The sequence below is a fragment of the Gasterosteus aculeatus genome, chromosome 21 (genome assembly GCF_964276395.1).
Source record: "Gasterosteus aculeatus chromosome 21, fGasAcu3.hap1.1, whole genome shotgun sequence".
Taxonomy (NCBI): Eukaryota; Metazoa; Chordata; class Actinopteri; order Perciformes; family Gasterosteidae; genus Gasterosteus; species Gasterosteus aculeatus.
The window spans coordinates 17,090,876-17,109,734 of NC_135708.1; the positions used below are offsets into that span (position 1 = coordinate 17,090,876).

Genomic DNA, 18,859 nt, shown 5'->3' on the forward strand with positions numbered 1-18,859 from the left:
TTTTGTTTTGCTTTTTTTTTTAATTAAGAATTTATTTACAAGTTGTAAGGCATAAATAGACTTACAGTCTGATAATTGTACTGATAAAACATCTTCACCCGTCGTGATTCCTAACCATTGTCTGCTCTTCAAATGCTCCTCATTATCTATTAAAATTAAAAAATAAACTGTACAGATTTAACACATCACATAATCATGAAGTATTTGTTTTGGATCGTTCACATATTATCTTGTCCCTAGTTCACTAAGTGCAATGTCAGTGCTTGTATGATTTATTATACACTAATTAACAAAATCCTACACTCTTTAAATGGAAAGTATTACAGTGTTTGCTTGAGATTCACTTCCCAGTGAAGTAAACCAAAATGAAGAATAAGCGTAATAATCATTCATCCTCACATCTTCCTACGCCTGTTCATTCTGCTCCATATTGGACACCAAACCCTTGGTGTCTACAAGAGCTCGGATGGGATTGTTGAAGTACAGCTTGTTGTCGAAGGTGCTTTCTCCCAGAACAGGGATGGCCGTCCGTCTGCGGAAGAGCAGGAAGGCACCGATCCCGACCACGGCGATGACAGCCAGCACCACGGCGACGGTGATGCCGGCAGACCCGTGAGAAGCTTCTTTAACCACTTGGGCTGCGGAGGCAAAATATAAAGAAGTACAGTTACGTAACTGGAGTTTGTACCCTTATGTTTGAAATATGATGGTCTGAGAACTTACCAACGGATGGGGGTTTTTCTGTGGGTGCAATAACTGGAAAAAAAGAGAATAAAGGCTCCATATAAGTGACCGATGGGTCAAGTTAGACCTGTCGTAAAACAGTTGGTTCCATTTACCTTTAGCTGTTTTGCAGATGTAAGACTTGTATCTCTCGCAGTTGTGTGTGACCCACCGTCCGTCCTCGGAGTTGATGTACACACATGAACCTTTGTTAGGCATTCCTGATCTCCAGTTGGCATAGTCCACAACATTGTTATCGATCCACATCCACCCGCCTGGAACAGGGAAGCTCGTTACTTTAATCAGAAAACTTCAGCTCATATGCGTCTTCTCACCTAGTCACAGAGCTCAGTGTCCTATGCTTCACAAAAGACGTGTGAATGATGTCCCCATTTGGAGTGAAATAGACAATAAAACATTTTGCGTTTGGGCATAGCAACCCAGTGATTGACTGGTTGCTACCACATCAAACATCAAACATCTGTGGGAAAAATTATAGCTTTAAAATATGTTAGTCAATGTTCGGTTTAACTAAGCTCCACCCTCTTGTATAACTTGTGGTTTTCAAAAAGTCAATTCCAATACTAGGAATCGGGACAGTGCTTAACTTCTTTACACGTTAGGAAGAATAATTGCACGACCAGCTGACCTTCGTCGGTCTTGTAGAGGCCGATCCAGAAGGATTTGGCTTCGTCGTGCAGAAGCTGCAGGTTCTGCTGTATGAACAGACTCTCCTGAGGGTCCTCAATACTCACCAGAGAGGCACCTGATGAACAATTGCATGCTGTGAAAATTGTATATGCATACAAACTGTAATTTGTTAGGGAAAATTCTTCTTAACATACCCATTTTCAGACATTCAACTGAGGCATGGCCCCATTTGTTCACCGCTGAGCTCCTGAAAAAATAACAATGGCCTCTGAAGGGTATCCAGGTTATTTGTTTCTTTGGTTCTGGACAGTTACCGGGCATTTGTGGGGGCTCAGGGGGCGCTACGACTGAGAAAGAGACCGGACAACCGTTTGTTAGCCATTGTTAGCATTTGGCAGTGTACAGTAGTTGTAGTAGTTGTTGTGCAGGATAACTAACAGGATCGGGATGGATGTCTGACCTGGGGACCTCTTGCAAAGGGAATAGTAGTTGTTGGTACATGGTGCAGTCTTCCATGTTTTGTCCACATCCACGTACACACAGCCATAGTTATTTTTAGGCTCATCTGTGCCCCATTTTGCATAAAGTAGGAGCCAGTTATCAATCCACTTGAAACGGCCACCAGTCTGCGAAAAAAACAAAAATCTTATAAAAAAAAAGTTATATTGTTTAAACCAGTGGCGACCAGCAAGAGGTAGAACCTTTTACCTCATTGCTGTTGAGGCCGATCCACACGGGCTCGTTGTGCTTGGAAATGTGCAAGGTGAGGTACGCCTGGTCGACAGGGTTCAGGACACTGGCCAGATCCGCATCGTCTGCCAGGCACTGCCGCCTCGCCTCGTCCCATTTCATCTTCTGGGTCACCAGCTTGTAGGAGTCGTTGCCAAGCTTCTGGAAAGCCTTTGGTAACACAGTCGTGGCTGGGACCTCAATCTGAGAGTCTTTGTAAAAAGGGCACCATGAAAAAATAAACTTTAAGCTGAAAAAACGGCTTCCAGAATTACCGTAACTCATGTTGATGTGGTTTTGCTCACCAATATTTCTTTTGCAGATGAAGCCGTGTTTGGATTCACAGTCCTCCACCTTCCACAATCCAGTCATTTTGGAGCTGCTTCCCACAGTGATCACACAGTCAAACGTCTGTCAGACAGAAAGTAAACGTCCATCATGTAGACGTTTCACATTTCTGAAGCCGGGGATGTTCAAAGTTCTTTTGTTATGGCAGAGAAGGTTTTCTAATAAAGAAGCTTAAGTGGAATTAACCTCCATCTCAAATGAATAACCCCCGTCGGGCACTGACGTCGGTTGCCCTTTCGCCCAGTTGGTGTACGAAATCGCTTTGCCGTCCGTCCACACAAAGTGCTTCTCCCAGTTGATGTCGTTCATGCCGATCCAAAGGTTTCCATTGTATCCCAGCATCTGCGTTGTCAGGAATGCTAGAAAAAGAAGACACAACTCATCGATAACCACGACATCTTTTTTTTTTTTAAACGTCCGTTGTTTTGTGTCACAAGAAAAATCACAAAGAAAAACGCTCGCCTTGCTCTCTCTCCTTGGTGATAGAAACCAGATTTCCTCCCTGGTTAATGCAGTACTTCCTGGCATCCTGCCAGCTCTTATTGTCCTCCCCCATGACTATTTTGTAGCACTGCGTAAACAAGATTTGCACAGAGCGTGTTAGTACGACAAAAGCCAGGTGTGAAACACATTTTACCAGAACAGATTCAGGTACGGTTCATCTCCTGAAAGTAAGAGTAGGAGTTCCAATCTAGTTTTGGGAGTAATCTGCGATGTGAGCAGTTATCATATACCTTTCCTTGGAAAGCGAGCCAATCCGGTGCACATCCTCCTTTAGGAACAAGGGTTGGAGCCATTGTTGCGTTGATGAAATTGCTGCTTCTTTTGCAAATGGAAGGATGTTCCATGCCGCAGTTAATGTCATTCCAGCGTCCTATATGTGGGGAGTTTATAGAGAAAAACGAATAAATAATGAAAATAATATCATTACAATTCAGCCTCAGCTTTGATTTCTGAAATCGAGTGATAGACTCACCCGAGCCTCTGTATGTAGTCACGCAGTGTTCGTCATTATTAGCAAAGTTGGGCTCATTATTTTCCCATGAAGTGTATGATACAGGTGTTCCATCCACCCAGCTGAAAATGGAGAGGAAACGATGAATAATGCGTCAGGAATTAGAACGTTTTGTAACAGTTTCAGACAAAAATTTGACGGCTGGCTAAAGGGAGCCAGTAACAGTCTGCCTCAACAATGTGGTGTTATTCACCTGAACGATTTATCCAAATTCACGGTCATGCCGATGAAGTACTGTCCTTTGTCGCCCTTTGCTATCTGTCGGAACATCGTCGTGAGAGAAACATTACATTAAAGTTAAGTCAAAAGGCTTCCGGGGATTTTACCACCATGTTAAAAACATGATACGTTCTTTATTTAGGAAAAGGGTGTTAAGAATTTCTTGCCAGTTTCCAGAGGAACTTCCTCTCACTCTCCCCCGTGATGACAGCGAGATCACCAAAGCTCTTCCTACAGACGTCTCTAGCAGATTCCATGTCCAGATCGTCCTCGTTTACGAGATATTGTGTGTCGTTGTATATAAACCAGCCATCCTCGGTGGTGTTGTATACTGTCAAGAGAAGCAAATTGTTATCAGATGTCTTTCAGATGCAAGTCTACAGCCATGCAAACAGTTTGCGCTAAATGCTAACGCTAATGCAAAGTTTTTAATGTTTACCTACATGTTTTCATTCACACTAAACACAAAGTTCAGCTGAGGCTGATGGTAACAGTATTATCTTTCTAAGTATATCGTCATAAATCAATGTCCTAAATGCCCAAAAATGTCAGTAGATCACCATCGTCATGGGGCTTTATACTTTTAAGACCATTATTGCTTGAACAAAGTTTCACTGTAATTTGCTTCATAATTGAAATGGCCCACATGGGTGGACCGACTGACATTATACGTAAGGCTGCTAGAATGATTGAAAGGAGGATTGTTGAACCAGAAAGAAGTGAAGTGGGTGAGAAGCCATCGCTGAAATGTACCTGTTTCGACTAGGACAGGCTCGGGTTTGGGAGTCACACCTGAAAGTACAAGAACCATGAGGTCTCAACGATGGGCAAGGCCCTGCTCAAATATCACAAATCTCCGTGATCTCTGTGTGAGCTGCTGCTCCATGGTCGGACCGGCCGCTGTTACCTTTGCCGATCTGGCAAATCCAGTCCTTGTAGTTCTCACAGAAGGCATCGTTCCAGTGCCGCCCGTAGTAAGACCGGACCTCTGCACAGTGTTCGTTGTCATTGTGGTTGTTTGGCTCCCCAAAGTCCCAGTTCGAAAAGCCGAACTAGATCACAGTTTTGAGGGAAATACACATACTTAGTGCAGGGCTGAGAAGAACAGTGAGCAAAGACCATGGCGACCATTGTGTGCTACATACAGGTGACCCATCGACCCATTCAAAAGCTGCATTGGTGCCGAGGCGGAGGCCGATCCAGGCTGGATCTCCAGACTGAAGCCTTTATGACAGCAGGAAAAAACAGCACAGATTGCTTGAATGGTTGAGTAGCATGATACAAAAAAATACTGATGTATGTAAAAATAAAGGTAACGTACCGAGCGTTGCTCAGGTCCTCCTCAGTGTGTACGCTCATGAGCTGCCCTCCGATGTCCTTGCAGAAATCCTGCGCTTCCTGCCAACTTTTCTTCTCGGCCGTTGATTTTTTGTAAACCTTTTTAAATGAGCGGAAAAAGAAAGAGATTAGGGTACTCAGAGTCACACCATTTTTCCATTAGTTCGGTTTGTCCTCCTACTTTGAAGCAGACGCTCCTCTTGCCAGCGGGGGTCCACCCGGGCGGGCAGCTCAAGGGGATGGTGGTGGGTGGGACCGTTGTCACAGGTACACCCTCTGCTGGCTTCTTGCAGATGTACTTCTCCTTGTTGCTGCAGCTGACAACGTCCCACAGTCCAGCAAAAACACCAGTCGTCATGGCAACGCATCCCTGGTTTCGGTCTTTTGGTGAACGCGGCCAAAGAAATGCAAATCATTACAACCAAGGAAGGTGTCATGGAGTAAGTACTGAGATCCAGAGTGAATATCTCGTGGGGCTGCATGAAGGCTTTGAGTTAATATGCTTTAACATTTGCACTAAAGTAAACTGCAGTGAAGGCAGATGGTAAACAGGATCAGTTTTGCGGGCATTTAAAAACACTGACTGATGCTTTTAGCGCAGTTAAAAGTAAAACCTCTAACCTTCCAGTCAAAATGTAATGTATAAATGAACAGAACACACAATGTGTAGGACAGCTAACGTGTGCTGTACCTGGCATGTCCACATTGAAATGAGTGAACGTGACTTTTCTTCTGGTGTTCCACTTGAAAGTGTGGATGTCGTCTGTGTTGGATAAACCTGTCCAGAAATACTTCTCTGGCCTCAAACCCACCAAACTGATTAAGAAGGCATTCTCGTATCTGCGTGAAAACACGTCAAAGCAGAAATGGGTGCAGTTATTTTTTCAAAATAAGATTTTAGGATTAAGTGCAAGTTAATCTTCACTTTCAGTGAAGCAAAATTTCACAGACAAACTTTTCACTACACTACAATATGGGGCAACGCAAAATGATATACCTGTCAGCCACATCCACCAGGTGAGCACCAGCCGCTGAGCACGCCCGCTTTGCCTCATCAGAGGTTTTGGTCTCAGATCCAACGTTGTAACAATAAGAACCAAATCGGATTGAGCCCTTGTGAAGATTTAAAAAAACAAAAACAGAATGAGACGAAATCCGCTAAAAGCTTTGTTGCATGGTGGCCACATTGAATGAAATCCCTCACCAGCTTGCAGCCCGGGTTGGCTTCCTCTTGGGCGCCTTCAGCCGGTCTGGTGGAGGCCTTCTTCTTGCAGATGTATCCGTACGTCTTCTCGCACATGCGGTCGGCCCACCTGGCGTCCTGTTTCGGGGCACATTCAGCAGCTCAGAACAGCACCAGCTCAAGTCATCGCTCCATCCGCCCGTCACCATTCGCGTTCGTTACCTTTCCCCTGATGACGACGCAGTCTTCCTGGAGGCCGGCGTGATGAGACGGCTCGTCGGTCTGCCACTGGGTGAAGGTCACGTGGGACTGATCGGACCATTCAAACAGCAGCTGGTTCTTCAGATCATTCAAGCCAACCCAGAGCACGTCTGTCGGCACTGGCGGGTTTAAGTTCACACGTTAATGCGGCACCATTCCTCACACGGGGGGGCTCGTAAAAGCCATTATTACTGCACACTTACAGTATCCAGACTGAGACAGGATGAAGCTCTGCTCTTCTATATTGTGTATGCTGGCCAAATCTCCTCCGTCCTTGTGACACGCGGCCAGAGCGTCCTTCCACATCTCTTTTTTCCTCTGCAGGTAGTAACAGTTCCCCCCGTATGGGACCCAGTGACTGGGGCAGAAGCTGGGCTGGTCTTTGTCTGAGGAGAGAAACCGAAGGCGCTGGGAACACATTCCGACTCGCTCTAGTAAAGCCGGATGATTTGGGAGCTGCGGTGTTGTTTACTTGGTGGTGGCGGCAGACTGGTCGAGTTTCCTTTGCGACAAATGTAACCGAGTTTCTTGGTGCACACGTTGCTCTCCCATTTTGAGGCCTTGGCAGCATTGAGTGTTGCACAGGTGAGTCCGGGCTCCGACGACGGATGACCTATCGGAAACATTCGTCCAACATTAACGGTCAGTAGCTGACTGTAGCTCACTGTTGTCAGCATGCGGTGCTAAGGCCCTGCCCCTGTCGCAGTACAAGTCTTCACATACCTGGAGCCCAGTTTAAATATCTGAACGGGTTCCCGTTGCTCCACTGCCATCCGCTCTCAAAATCCAAGCTGTTCAGACCGATCCAGAGAGACGTCCCCAAAGTATCTATCAACCCTGCGTCGAGACAAACGTCGCAACGCAGATGTGTTTTTTGTCAGGTCGAGCACACGACATTGTGGAACTCGCGGGTTGACTCTGTACCTGAAATGTACGACTGCTCGTGTAGCTCCACGATGCTGAGGAGGTCGGCTCCCTGCTGCTGGCAGCTCTTCCTGGCCTGGGACCAGGTCAACACTGACCCCAAGTTCCTCTGATACTGAACCCCCGTGACCGGGTCGTTGTCCCAACCCGAGGATGCTGCATTGGGGTCGAGACGCAACGATTTAAAGGTGAGAGTAAACCGAAGAATGGGGTGAAGGGATTTTAAGGACAGCGAGGGAACAATAAGACAAACGAAAGAGGATTGAAAAAGATCAGCTCTCCGAGGGCTGTTGATGATGCTTCTTACCTGTGTTGGGGCAAAAGCCCCACTTCTTGGCTTTGTCGTAATCTCGCTCCGTTGCACACCACAGCTGTCCATCTGTGCGGCCGTCCTTTGTGCATTCGGCGTACCACTTCTCCTGAAACTTAAATGGGAACTGACAGGGTCCTCCAAAGGCATTGCCCCCTATCGTGAAAACCTCTGAGGAGACACAGAGCGTGAAGTTAAAGATGACCGAAACACGCACAAAGCCTGCAAATCAGCAGCCTAAACGTGTGTGGACCTTTGACCAGGACACTGGACACAAGTGCGATTGTTGACCTGACAGAGACTCTCCTGCAAGGTTATTTTAAAGACTCAGGAATCTGTCTGAAGCATTCACTGATGTTGGGGAGAAAGCCGAGCTCACCGTTCAAGCTCTGAACGGGGTTTAATGAGAATACATTTTCAAGCCTCTGTGGCGGCCAGTCAAGTTCTTAGAAAATAACGAGAACAATGTCTTAATGGACCTGTTTGATGCAGAAAGGTGGCGACATGTCAAAGAAGGGCCTCTCTCACACTGTCACCTACCCTTGTAGCTGAGGGGCAGCATGTGCACAGGAGGGAAGTATAGTGAACTTTTTTCAGACTTTATATGGACCATAACCTGCCCTTTTCTATTTTAATTGGGTTTTGAAAATACAAGTCAAACAGAATCTCAGATCATGTAACACTAACAGTTTGAGATGTTTCTTTACACATAGTCTACGGCTACGGATCGTTACTCGCTCTACAATGCAGACTCTACTTGGTAAAAAATGAAAATATGCAGAATGTAAAAAGGACATATCTGACATGGGCGGATTTTGCAGAAAAACCCCATAGCTGGACTTTCAAAATCACCCGTCCAACTTTTATGAATACTAATAATAATTAATAATATTTACACTATCGGAGCTTTCTTTATTGAAATTGATCGTGTTCCCACAATTCCTACCTTGAAAACCCTTCGAACAAAGGTCCTCCTGTGTGCCAAATATCCTCCAGCGACTCCACAGCCCTGAGCCCTTGTAGATCATTATGTTCCTCTCATTCTTGTTGCCCCAGTTCAAGTGCAGGTCCTGGTCTTTAAGGCCAAAGAGGGTCTCATTCTTGCACTGCCAATGTTGGAGGTTGCTGCTCTCGTCACATTCAAAGAGGAGCACCTTCACCCAGTCTTTAATCTGTGTGGCCCCCATACAGAGCTTGAGGGACAAGCTGAGGATGCGCGATTCGGAGGCCCATCGAAACTGCTGGTTCTTGGCATGAGGATCACAGGGGGCCACCGTCATGGACGTGGCACTCTCCACCTTCATGCACTTGTTGTGGTTCTCGTTGAAGATCAGGAAGGAGCCGCTGTCTGGAGCAGAAGGAAACAGCTTCAACAAAAGTGTTTTTACGACCCAGTCGCTCTCGTACACTCTACTCACGAGGGGATAGCGTGTGTCCGGTGTACGTACCTATGTCTGCAGTGACGCAGAGGACATGCAGGAGGCCGAGGACCACAGCCACATGAGAGCAGGGGGACATTATCCTGGAGGTGTGGATGTGATCGTGGAAGAGTTTTCCAGTTATGAAAGAAGTGGTCTGGTGTGCGCTGAGGTGTGTGTTGAGGAGCGACAATGACACAGAGACACGGTGCTTTCCCCCCTTAATCCCACCGATGGGTTTCCTGTCACATGCGCTGCTACGGTTGGTCATAGTCAGCAGTTTGCTGATGTGAGGGGTTTTTTGTGGGACAGTTTCCCCCAGAGGGTCCGCGGGGGCTTCGGGTGAGGAGTGCAGGGATGATACAAGTTAGTCGAGAGGGATAACGGGAGGAAATCCTGCTTCCTATTGGGGGAAGCAAGTGGACATCTGACCACGTTGGCATTATAGCGTCTGCAGAGATGCCTAATAGTGCACAGAAATGGGACAAATACCTTTGCATGGACTCAAAGCTGTGTCTAACGCTACAAATTGTGCAGTAATGAACTGAAATCCAACACCAAAATTACATAATGTAAAAAATCTCAAAGGATTATTGCAAAGAAACAGCATTTGTAGAGGTTGCGACTTTGTGTTAAACTTGTGACTCACTAATCATGTAAAATTAAGCATACTTTTATAGGGGAATCAGCATTTAGAGTTGTATTTAAGTAATGCATTCACCATGGCTTTACATTTTTATCAGTCTAGTTTGTATTTATAAATAACCGAACCAAGAAGTTGAAAACAAACAATATTAACTTACCTTATAAAGTTATTATTAAGTTGTCTTTATAATCGGAGCAACATCATTGTTCATTTGTTTTCATGGTTCTCGCCATATCAACAATATAAATCCAATAATATCTTTACTTTTAGCTCTTCTGTGGATTCTACCAAGAAAGACAATAACTGGCTCTTCATCTGCAAAACGCTGAACAATTTTCACCGGCTGGTTGCAACGTGTCTTTTTGTTGTTGTGTCGGTAGTGTACAGTCGGTTTATCAAGGTTGACTAGGATGATTTTAGAAAATAAATCTGTTAACAATATACATCAATATTTTGCAGTCCTCTTGTGCTTTGCAATAGCAGGTGATTGTTTTGCAGACCAATGACAGCAGTGGTAAAGAAATGTGAGCTATTCCAACATACATGAAAACTCACACAACTGAAACTCATTTTCTGTATGTATGTGTTTCAATGGTACAAACGCACACTTTATTTTTCTTTCAGAAATAAAAACCTAATATAAACATGGATTCATGCTTGTACATATTCACTGCACTTAATGATGGTAGAAAAAAGAAATCTGATATAAAATCTCAAATGACATTACAGGTATACAAAGTGTCATTCCTGGTGAGGGGTAAAACAGTTAAATAATGAGTGACACCACAAATGATGCCCTTTATGGGAAAACATTGTCTCAGAGCTCCCTTTTAGCTTATGAAAAGTACCATCAAGCACTTGGACAGGATATCTCTGCTGTGTCACAAATTCATACTTTGGTTTGGCCGCAGCAGCTTTTCTTAAAACTATAACTTTCAGTTATTTGTAAGAGGCCGTGCAGCCGCCTCCTGAACCCTCCCGCGTTCCTCCCGACGGGACCAGCCTGTGGCTCCCGCCGCGTGTTTTAATGCTGAACTGTCTTCGCCGCTCTCAAAAGAACATCCTCTCCGTGTTGAAGACCCTCAGCCTGGTCATGAAGTTGAAATAGACGAAGGCCAGGCAGACCAACAGGTTCTTCATCAGGTAGAGGACGGGTGTGACGAAGCCGAAGAACGCGACCAGGGCCACGCGCACAAAGAAGAAGGGGAAGTCCTGCAGCGCCACGCCGAGCGAGGAGAGCAGGGGGCTCTGGGGCATGGCCACCACGCGCAGGCAAGACAGGAAGCTGAAGATGTAGACGGGGAACACCCAGCCCGAGTAGTAGACGCCGGGGAGTCCCGCCACCCTCACCATCTCCACTGTATCCATCCAGAACATGAAGCTGTCCACGAAGACGTCGGCCCGGGGGTCGCAGGCGCACAGGGACCTCGGCGGGCTCCCGTGGGCGCACTGGGACGAGCGGCCCGCCGCGGTGCTCGCCGACCGCGAGCTCAGGCCGGAGACGCTGGGCGGCCCCCCGGGATCGCCGGCCGTCCCGTCGGCCCCGCTGGGGTTCCCGTCGTTGTGCTGGGGCGCCGGCCCGGGCTGCCCGGGCACAGCTGGGGCGACGGGTGTTACCTGCTCCACGTGAGTGAGGACAGAGGACGGGATGTGGGCATCTCTCTCCCCGTCGTTAGCTGAGGGCAGAGAAAAGTAAAAGAGTTCCTTTTTTTAATCATAATATTCGGCATGATTTTTGTTTGAATGATGTTTGGTCAGCGAGAAATCTGTTAAGACACAATACAGCGCCACCAGAACTTGTGATCACAGTGCAGCCGGTGATCTTTTGAGCGGTTGTGGAGGAAACGTCCCGAGACAGTTTCCCCGCTTTAGTAAAACAACACTGACGTTCTGTCACTTCAGCACCGTGTTGCAAGAAGTGAGCTTCAAACGTCCTGCTCGCTTCCGCGGTTGCAAAAAAAAAAGGTCAGTTCAACTGCCGGCCCGGAGCCAAAGAAACCGGCTCTTCTGGACGACGCGCATAAAATAGCCGTGCGTCTCCTGGAGGCGTGACCCGACGCACTCGGTAAGTGGTGCTCACCCTGGCCGGTCAGCCTGCAGTGGCGTATCCTCTCCACGAGGTCAACGCAGATGAGCGAGAAGAGGACTAGTGAGACAGGGAGCTCTGTGAACGCATCATGTTTCATGTTGTTATTTAGCTGAACCTGGGCAAACAGACAGAGAACCGTTAGTCAAAACACACCGGAGCATTCACAGCCAATCACTTGATGTCAAAATGGAACGCGTTAATTCGTTAAGTCAATAAAAAGGGCAGCAAGGATTATCGGACCTGTGTCTGACATCCCTTAGTTCGGGGTTTGTGGGCTTAAGTCTCTTGCAGTGCTGGTTTTAGGCTGAGTCAGGACTTTGTGCCAAGAGGGCACTTTAAGCAGAAAAGCTGGTGTTCTTAGCAGAATTTATGGCTCTCATGTAAAAGACACCAGATAAGCAAAGGTTAAAAGGTCAGCTCAGGCTCCACATGAAACAGCAAATAGGAGCTGGGCCTCAGCCAGCCAGGAAGTGAGAATGTGCCTCATTCACAGATGATTTGACAAGGGCAGCTTGGAAAGGAAGAGGGCCCAAGCTGCTTATCAGTAGCTCCTTATCCATATTCATCCCCTGAGAACCAAAGGGCTCCTCACAAATCACCGCTTACGTTTCAATCACACACTGTGCTTCCACTCACAAGAATCATTTCAAGAAGATTATTTTAGTATTCTTAATACACTACTAAGGGATCAACAGTAACAGTCTGACTCTTGCTATAAATATGGTACCACGGGGGGGTCAAAGTTCATGAGCATCGTACAGATGAACTGACGTGATGCCGTACCTTAGAGCTGGCGACGAGAAAGGCGAAGCAGGGCAGCGTCGAGAGGATCACATAGACGAGGGCCACAGGCCTCCTGGTACAAAGACAAAGGAAGGTAAAGAATGTGAGCAAAGAACACAAGTCAGCTGCGCTCCCAACCGGCCGCAGACCAAACCGCTGCTCGGTCGCCCTCTTCCCCCGACTCCTGGACAAAGGCCGGAGGAACGCACCACTTCCTCCTCCCGTCGAGAAACTTGTTCTTCACGAAGACCATGTACTTCATGGGTACCCAGACCAGCAGGGCGGTGGAGGTGACGTAGGCAATAGAGGAGGCCACGATCAACCAGTAGGCCGTGGCGCCGTCCCCGTGGGGCCTCGCCGACGCCTTGACCTTCGCGGCGATGCCGGCGAACCGCTGCATGACGACGAAGAGCGGCGCGCACAGGCCGGCGAACTGCAGCACCTCGCACAGGGCGAACTTCAGCGTCCTCCCCGAGCCCATGCCGCGGAGCTCAGGAAAAAAAGCAGGGGTGGAGACGGGGGGGGGCGGGGAGGCGCCCCGTGTCCCTGCGAGGGCTGGTCGGGCCTCGGGCCGTCGCATTGTCTGCCTCCGCTAGCATGTTCCACGCGCCGCGGCTCGCGCGGCTCGCGCGGCTCCCTGCTAGAACCCCCAACTGCTTACACTGCAGTAGGCTTTGTGTGGCTCGCCGTGACGGGGACGCGGCCGGGCCTTTGCTCTCTTTATACAAAAGGCCGTGTAGCTCTGCACCCCGGGGGACATAAAGGTCCTACGGACATCTTGGGAGCATTTGGTGCTGGACACCCTGCTGCAAAGATGCCGAGGATCAGATAACAGATGACCTGCGTCTTCAACATTTCATGCATGAGTTCTACCCTGTATTTTCTTTCTGTAAAACCAGCAAAACACAAGTGCTGGACTCAGCCAGAGCAACAGCAACAGCAACAGCAACAGCAAGGTCAGGGACTATCAAAAGGTACGCGGGCCCAGCAACGTCCCGTGAGGCGGTTACCGTGTTCAAACACTGCCACCTAGTGGCGGAATATGATAACAAGAACGCGCGTCACCCTGCTGCTCTTCTCTGTACCCACCCCGGCCAGCTGTCAGCTGCCCCCCACCTCCCACCTCTCCCCCCCCCTCCTCTACCACCCTGCCCCCGGTACCATGGCGTCCAGCGAGGAGGACGGTGCGGTTGAGGAGAAGGAAAACAACAACAAGAGGAGAACAAAAAGCGCCATCGCCACCGCATGGCTGACCTTCTACAACATCGCCATGACCGCCGGGTACGTGCGTTACCCCCCCACCCTCCCCGCGTTATGAAAAAGCCCCAGAAGTTCCAGTGATCCGCTCCCTGGGACACTGTGGGCGCATGTTGCTGTTTTTAGGACTCCGCGTCTCTGCGGTGAGACCAAACGGTCCCTCCGGCGCGCTCGACCGGTGGCAAACTTTTATGGAACAATTTCATATGTTTCATAGGATCAAAAGGAGCGCGGGCGATTTGCGTGCGTGTGCGTGCGTGTTGGTGAAATGAATGAATCGTGTTTTGGTTGAAGCGACGCGCTCGGGCTGCAGCCGTGTCCAAATAGGGCTGCGCGCACGTCGGCGTCGAGGCGCACGCGGCGCGTCCCACGGAGGCCGCGATAAGTTTAGCCGGAGCGCGATGACACTGGAGCTCCGGTCTGGGACACGGAAATGCTCAATGTGCAGTTCTTTTATTATTATTGTTTTTTAAATAACTACAATAAACATTTGTGGTTATTTATATAAACTGTCCAGATGGGAATTAAAAACACGTCACTTGTCAATCGTTTGTCGGGTCGGTGGCGGACGGATAACAGGCCTCCAGTGGTGGAAGAAGTACTGTAACAATACCACAGTCTAGAAGTAAGTTAAAAGTAAACCTGTATGATTGGATGAGTAAAATGCAAAAAAAGCAATTCAGTACAATTAGAGTAGATTCGTATTGAGGGTTTGACACGTGACTCCACTTACGAGGTGAAGCGTTTATATTTTATATTCCACATGCATTAACAATGGTACTGATGTTGCACATGAATGAATGAGTCATCTGGCAGGTTTTGATTTGGTTTTTGTGGGCCCAGCAGTGTTTGATAGTATGATGAATACATCAGTATTAAAGGTTAAAGCCCCCGATTTTTGGTTTTACTGTTAAATCCTGGTAGATTATTAGAACTCGTTCGCATTCGCGTGAAAGCTGGATTTCACTGTTGCTGCCGTCTGCTTTGCAAAGGATCTTATTTCTACAGCGGTGAGGATTCAAAAGCTGATAAATATGAATAAATGGTTTTGGAAAAGTTGTTGGAAAAGGACCGAGAGTGAAGATTTTATTGTGCACGAGCTCTTTTGCGGAAGAAAACAGAGACAAACATGCTTTTAACGGAACACGGAGAAGATGCAGGTTTTAGTTTCAAATAATTGTGCATTTCCCGTGTTGGAAAACGCAGCGTGCACATGTGTTGAATAACAGGATTTTCACGTTCTTTCACATTCTCATTAATCAATACTTTCATCGTTATGTTTCATTTAACCTTTATTTCACTAGATAAGTCATTTGTGATCATCATAACATGTTAAAAAGAAACAAACTGGGTTCTGGAGAAACAAACTGCGAGACCGTCTTCTGTAATGAGTCATTAAACGGGACCAGTTTCAGCTTCTATCCTCTGCCGTCTCTCACCAAGTGGAGCCTTTGAGTTGTCAGGTTTCTCTGTCCTGCAGGTGGCTGGTTTTGGCCTTGGCGATGATGCGCTTCTACATCCACAAAGGCACACACAAGGGTCTGTACAGAAGCATAGCCAGAACACTCAAGTTCTTCCAGACCTTTGCATTAGTTGAGGTAAGAACTCCAGCGGAATCACACTGGGATATAAACAATTTAGATAAAAGTAGGCGAGAGAAGTAACTGACGTTGATGTGTCTCGTCTTCCAGGTGGGACATTGTGCGTTAGGTACGTGAGGACTTTGTTTGTGACGTTGACAAATTCAACGCATTTACCAGCCGGCGTGTCGGCGGCTGTGAACTCTGGCTTTTCTCTCCCGCCGCGCTGCAGGCATCGTGAGGACCTCCGTGATCGTCACCGGGGTGCAGGTGTGCTCGCGGATCTTCATGGTTTGGTTCATCACCAACAGCATCAGACAGGTGAGGAGGGGTTTTCCATCCCGTTATCCCACCGATGGAGAGGAGCATCAACTTCATTTGGTTTTCTTTACTGTCCGTGAGGCGGATTTGCACAGAAATGAATATGTAATATGATTGTGCACACACACCTGCAGTGGATAATGTTTTGTTATAAAAGTAACTTACAGAGTTCATTGGGACAAATCTTATTAAATGAGCCATCTTCTTTTATGTGTCTATTTAATGCATGTGATGTAAAAAGTAAATCGAGACTCCACGTGCTTTGCTATAGTTCTATTTATTTTGTATTCCACATATTTGCATTTGTTCGCCTTGTTTCAAAAACTCCCTCCTTCCTCTGCCTGCCTGCCTGTGTCTTTTTCTCAATGAAGATCCAGAATGAAGAGAGCGTAATCCTATTCCTGGTTGTGTGGACGGTGACGGAGATCACCAGATATTCCTACTACACATTCAACCTGCTGCACCACCTGCCGTACTTCATCAAATGGGCCAGGTGGAGACGCCGCGTCCCTCGCTGAAATATCCCTAACGTGTCGGACGCTGTTGTTTAAACCGGCTTCACGTCAAGAAGTAGTTCAGCCTCGCGCGTGTGTGTGTGTGTGTGTGTGTGTGTGTGTGTGTGTGTGTGTGTGTGTGTGTGTGTGTGTGTGTGTGTGTGTGTGTGTGTGTGTGTGTGTGTTCGTGTCGGCCGGCTCACACAGAGAAGCGAAGCATGTGTGTGTGTTCATTGCCCCTCGTTAGCCGTTGTGTGAACTGACTGCTGACGTTGTGCTCCGGCAGCTCTGTGGAGACAGTAAAACAGAAAACAGATTTTAACCTCTGAAAACAATCCCCACAACGACACCTTTCCACAAATTGTAAAGCCACAGGAAACCGGTCTGGCGATGGTCGGTGACCTCGTCCCTCAGCCCTAGAGTGACGTCATTGAGGCCTCCGTGCCGCCGTGCGGGACGCCGCTGGCAGGAAGGCGAGCTGTCCGTCTGTCCGTCAGTGACACCCGTCACGTCAGCACAATGAGAGAAGTCTCTGCAGACAGAGAGGTTCAGAACGCGAACCCCCTAACCCCCCCCCCCCCCCCCCCCCCCTTCCCACACAAACACACACACACACACACCCTTCACGGCTTTCATTAAAGCACGCCGGAGACGCCGAGGCCCCCGGCGAGCGGCTCATGTTCAGCTGCTCGTGCTTTTGAGACCCATCTGTTTTGGTCATGGAATGTTCGCCCGGCGTTTCTCTCGCACCCGCCAAGACGCGCCTCTGCTGGGGGTCTCCGCCGAACGGGCAGGGGACGGGGGGGGGGGACAGGGCGGTTTTATGATGAATACGGACCACATCTCTACGTGACGTTGCCGGTTTGCCGAATAGATTATAGAGGTGAAACCAGCTTCTTGTGCACCGTAGGCATCAAAAGCGTTCGCCCACTCGCTTGGGGCCCGAACGCATGATAAGCGCACATCTAAGCACGTGACTGTCTCAACATCCGGCGGGTGTCTGTTCCGCGTGTGTGACCTCGTGCGCCTCGTGTCCCCCCCTCTAGGTACAACCTCTTCATCGTCTTGTACCCCTTGGGAGTCGCCGGGGAACTGCTGACCATCTACGCCGCTCTGCCGTTCGTGCGCAGATCCGGAATGTTCTCCATGAGGCTCCCCAACAAGTACAACGTGTCCTTCGACTACTACTACTGCCTCATCGTCGTCATGTTGTCCTACATCCCACGTAAGGAGCATTTTTTTTTTCTTGCTTCTTCTGCTCCGTGAGACTACAAGCTACAAAAGGCCCAAAAGGCCTCCGACCTTCAGAAAGCTTCCGTTCTTCCCGACTGACAAAGGACTCGGTGTATTTCGCCCAGTGTTTCCTCAGCTCTTCTTCCACATGCTGCGGCAGAGGAGGAGGGTGCTTCACGGCGAGGTCATAGTGGAGAAGGACGACTAGAAGGCCACCGCCGCCCGATGCCGCCGCCCTCACCAGCCCCACTCCAGCTCCGCCTCACCGTTTAGCACCACCGGCCCACTTACAGGTCTTCATCGCGCGGATGAAGAAAAAAGGCCTGACGAGAGGGAACATCGGGAAGAAAAGGCGTTCACCAGTGCTGATAATATTGGCCGATCCGAAGTCTTCACAGGATCATCTGAATGGTGGTATTAGAAACTTGTTTACAGTCCCAGTGTTAGACCGAGGCCCGACGTCGCGTCATCAGACGAGGGGGCTTCCGGGGAAATGTGAAGCACGGGGAGGAAGTTTGAAAGCCGTGTCTCCTCTCGTCCCGCTGTCGACCCAATTGGCACTTGTGTTCGGTTTTTTTTTTAGTTTTTTTTAAAGTGTATTCCACCAAAAGAGGTTTTATACAGAAGTAGCTTGGCTGTAAAAAAAAAGAAGAAAATATTCAGTTTAATCATACCTCAACAATAAATCTACATTTAGACAATATGCTGCTTCTTTTGTGTACGTTTTTAAATGATACAATGTGAAATGAGCGGTTAATAGTAAGCATATTTCTTAAAGATAATTTATTCACATAACGTGTTCTTAGCTTAACACTTAACACACTTCCATGTTGCTTTGATGTTTACTATGTCAAATGAATTTGAGTCTTCTGAAAGCTTTTCCATCGGCCGCTGTAGGTGAGGCTTTAATTCAGATTTCTGTGAGCACTCGCAGTCTTCAGTCGCTGTGGTTTGTTTTCTAACAGGAAGAATCTCGCGTGCGTGTCGATAGAAAGCCGCTGTTTTTGAGATCATCTCATTCTTCTGTGCAGCTGAAGCGGCAAACAGGACGGGAAATGATTGAGAGGAAATGTTGCGTAGTCCGCGGTTATTGAAGAAAGTCAACACTTGTCTATAATCTGGGTCCGTGAGGAGAAAAACAGTAAAACAAAAATCTCTGGAAAAATGATATTTCAAGAGCATAAGAATAGAAATGTGAAAATTACTTTTTTTTGTGCAAAAATCAATAAACTCAATTCTAAAATACTGGGGAGAGTTTTGTGATGACCTTCACACTCATGTAGACAGATGAGCCATCTGATGCCAGGTTTGTTCATCTGGATCGGCATAAAAATGAA

General features: G+C 47.8%; 3 protein-coding genes across 3 annotated transcripts; 1 reads left to right on the forward strand and 2 right to left on the reverse strand.

Moving 5' to 3' along the window:
* On the reverse strand, positions 1-9,350 carry mrc1a (mannose receptor, C type 1a). The gene is made up of 30 exons (XM_040167102.2): positions 9,150-9,350; positions 8,648-9,049; positions 7,699-7,872; positions 7,392-7,547; positions 7,191-7,304; positions 6,940-7,080; positions 6,671-6,853; positions 6,429-6,586; positions 6,228-6,344; positions 6,021-6,136; positions 5,715-5,863; positions 5,205-5,404; positions 5,007-5,122; positions 4,831-4,909; positions 4,593-4,737; positions 4,439-4,477; positions 3,853-4,016; positions 3,660-3,724; positions 3,428-3,528; positions 3,186-3,325; positions 2,914-3,022; positions 2,638-2,810; positions 2,409-2,514; positions 2,083-2,315; positions 1,835-2,000; positions 1,569-1,721; positions 1,373-1,489; positions 840-998; positions 724-756; positions 1-638 (listed from the first exon to the last, which is right to left on the reverse strand). Exons 1-30 carry the CDS (start codon positions 9,217-9,219, stop codon positions 406-408), a joined length of 4,311 nt encoding a protein of 1,436 aa, XP_040023036.2. The 5' UTR covers positions 9,220-9,350; the 3' UTR covers positions 1-405.
* A 997-nt stretch (positions 9,351-10,347) lies between these two features.
* LOC120811601 (transmembrane protein 236) lies at positions 10,348-13,330 on the reverse strand. The gene is made up of 4 exons (XM_040167107.2): positions 12,847-13,330; positions 12,638-12,710; positions 11,846-11,969; positions 10,348-11,441 (listed from the first exon to the last, which is right to left on the reverse strand). Exons 1-4 carry the CDS (start codon positions 13,215-13,217, stop codon positions 10,816-10,818), a joined length of 1,194 nt encoding a protein of 397 aa, XP_040023041.2. The 5' UTR covers positions 13,218-13,330; the 3' UTR covers positions 10,348-10,815.
* Positions 13,331-13,359: 29 nt separating this feature from the next.
* Positions 13,360-18,768, forward strand: hacd1 (3-hydroxyacyl-CoA dehydratase 1). The gene is made up of 7 exons (XM_040167110.2): positions 13,360-13,918; positions 15,375-15,492; positions 15,586-15,604; positions 15,707-15,795; positions 16,167-16,288; positions 17,336-17,514; positions 17,648-18,768. Exons 1-7 carry the CDS (start codon positions 13,680-13,682, stop codon positions 17,728-17,730), a joined length of 849 nt encoding a protein of 282 aa, XP_040023044.2. The 5' UTR covers positions 13,360-13,679; the 3' UTR covers positions 17,731-18,768.
* The last annotated feature ends 91 nt before the right edge of the window (positions 18,769-18,859 follow it).

What these genes read in the sequence shown, in the direction of transcription:
- LOC120811601 (XM_040167107.2), bottom strand. Translation starts at nt 13,217, where the DNA reads ATGCGACGGCCCGAGGCCCGACCAGCCCTCGCAGGGACACGGGGCGCC. An exon ending in CTCGACGGGAGGAGGAAGTG is followed by an intron (nt 12,711 to 12,846) that starts GTGCGTTCCTCC and finishes TCTTTGTACCAG; the next exon opens with GAGGCCTGTGGCCCTCGTCT. An exon ending in CTGCAGGCTGACCGGCCAGG is followed by an intron (nt 11,442 to 11,845) that starts GTGAGCACCACT and finishes CTCTGCCCTCAG; the next exon opens with CTAACGACGGGGAGAGAGAT.
- mrc1a (XM_040167102.2), bottom strand. Translation starts at nt 9,219, where the DNA reads ATGTCCCCCTGCTCTCATGTGGCTGTGGTCCTCGGCCTCCTGCATGTC. An exon ending in GGGCTTTTGCCCCAACACAG is followed by an intron (nt 7,548 to 7,698) that starts GTAAGAAGCATC and finishes ACCCCAATGCAG; the next exon opens with CATCCTCGGGTTGGGACAAC. An exon ending in AGAAAAACCCCCATCCGTTG is followed by an intron (nt 639 to 723) that starts GTAAGTTCTCAG and finishes TTGCCTCCGCAG; the next exon opens with CCCAAGTGGTTAAAGAAGCT.
- hacd1 (XM_040167110.2), top strand. Translation starts at nt 13,680, where the DNA reads ATGATAACAAGAACGCGCGTCACCCTGCTGCTCTTCTCTGTACCCACC. An exon ending in AACATCGCCATGACCGCCGG is followed by an intron (nt 13,919 to 15,374) that starts GTACGTGCGTTA and finishes TCTGTCCTGCAG; the next exon opens with GTGGCTGGTTTTGGCCTTGG. An exon ending in TCACCAACAGCATCAGACAG is followed by an intron (nt 15,796 to 16,166) that starts GTGAGGAGGGGT and finishes TTCTCAATGAAG; the next exon opens with ATCCAGAATGAAGAGAGCGT.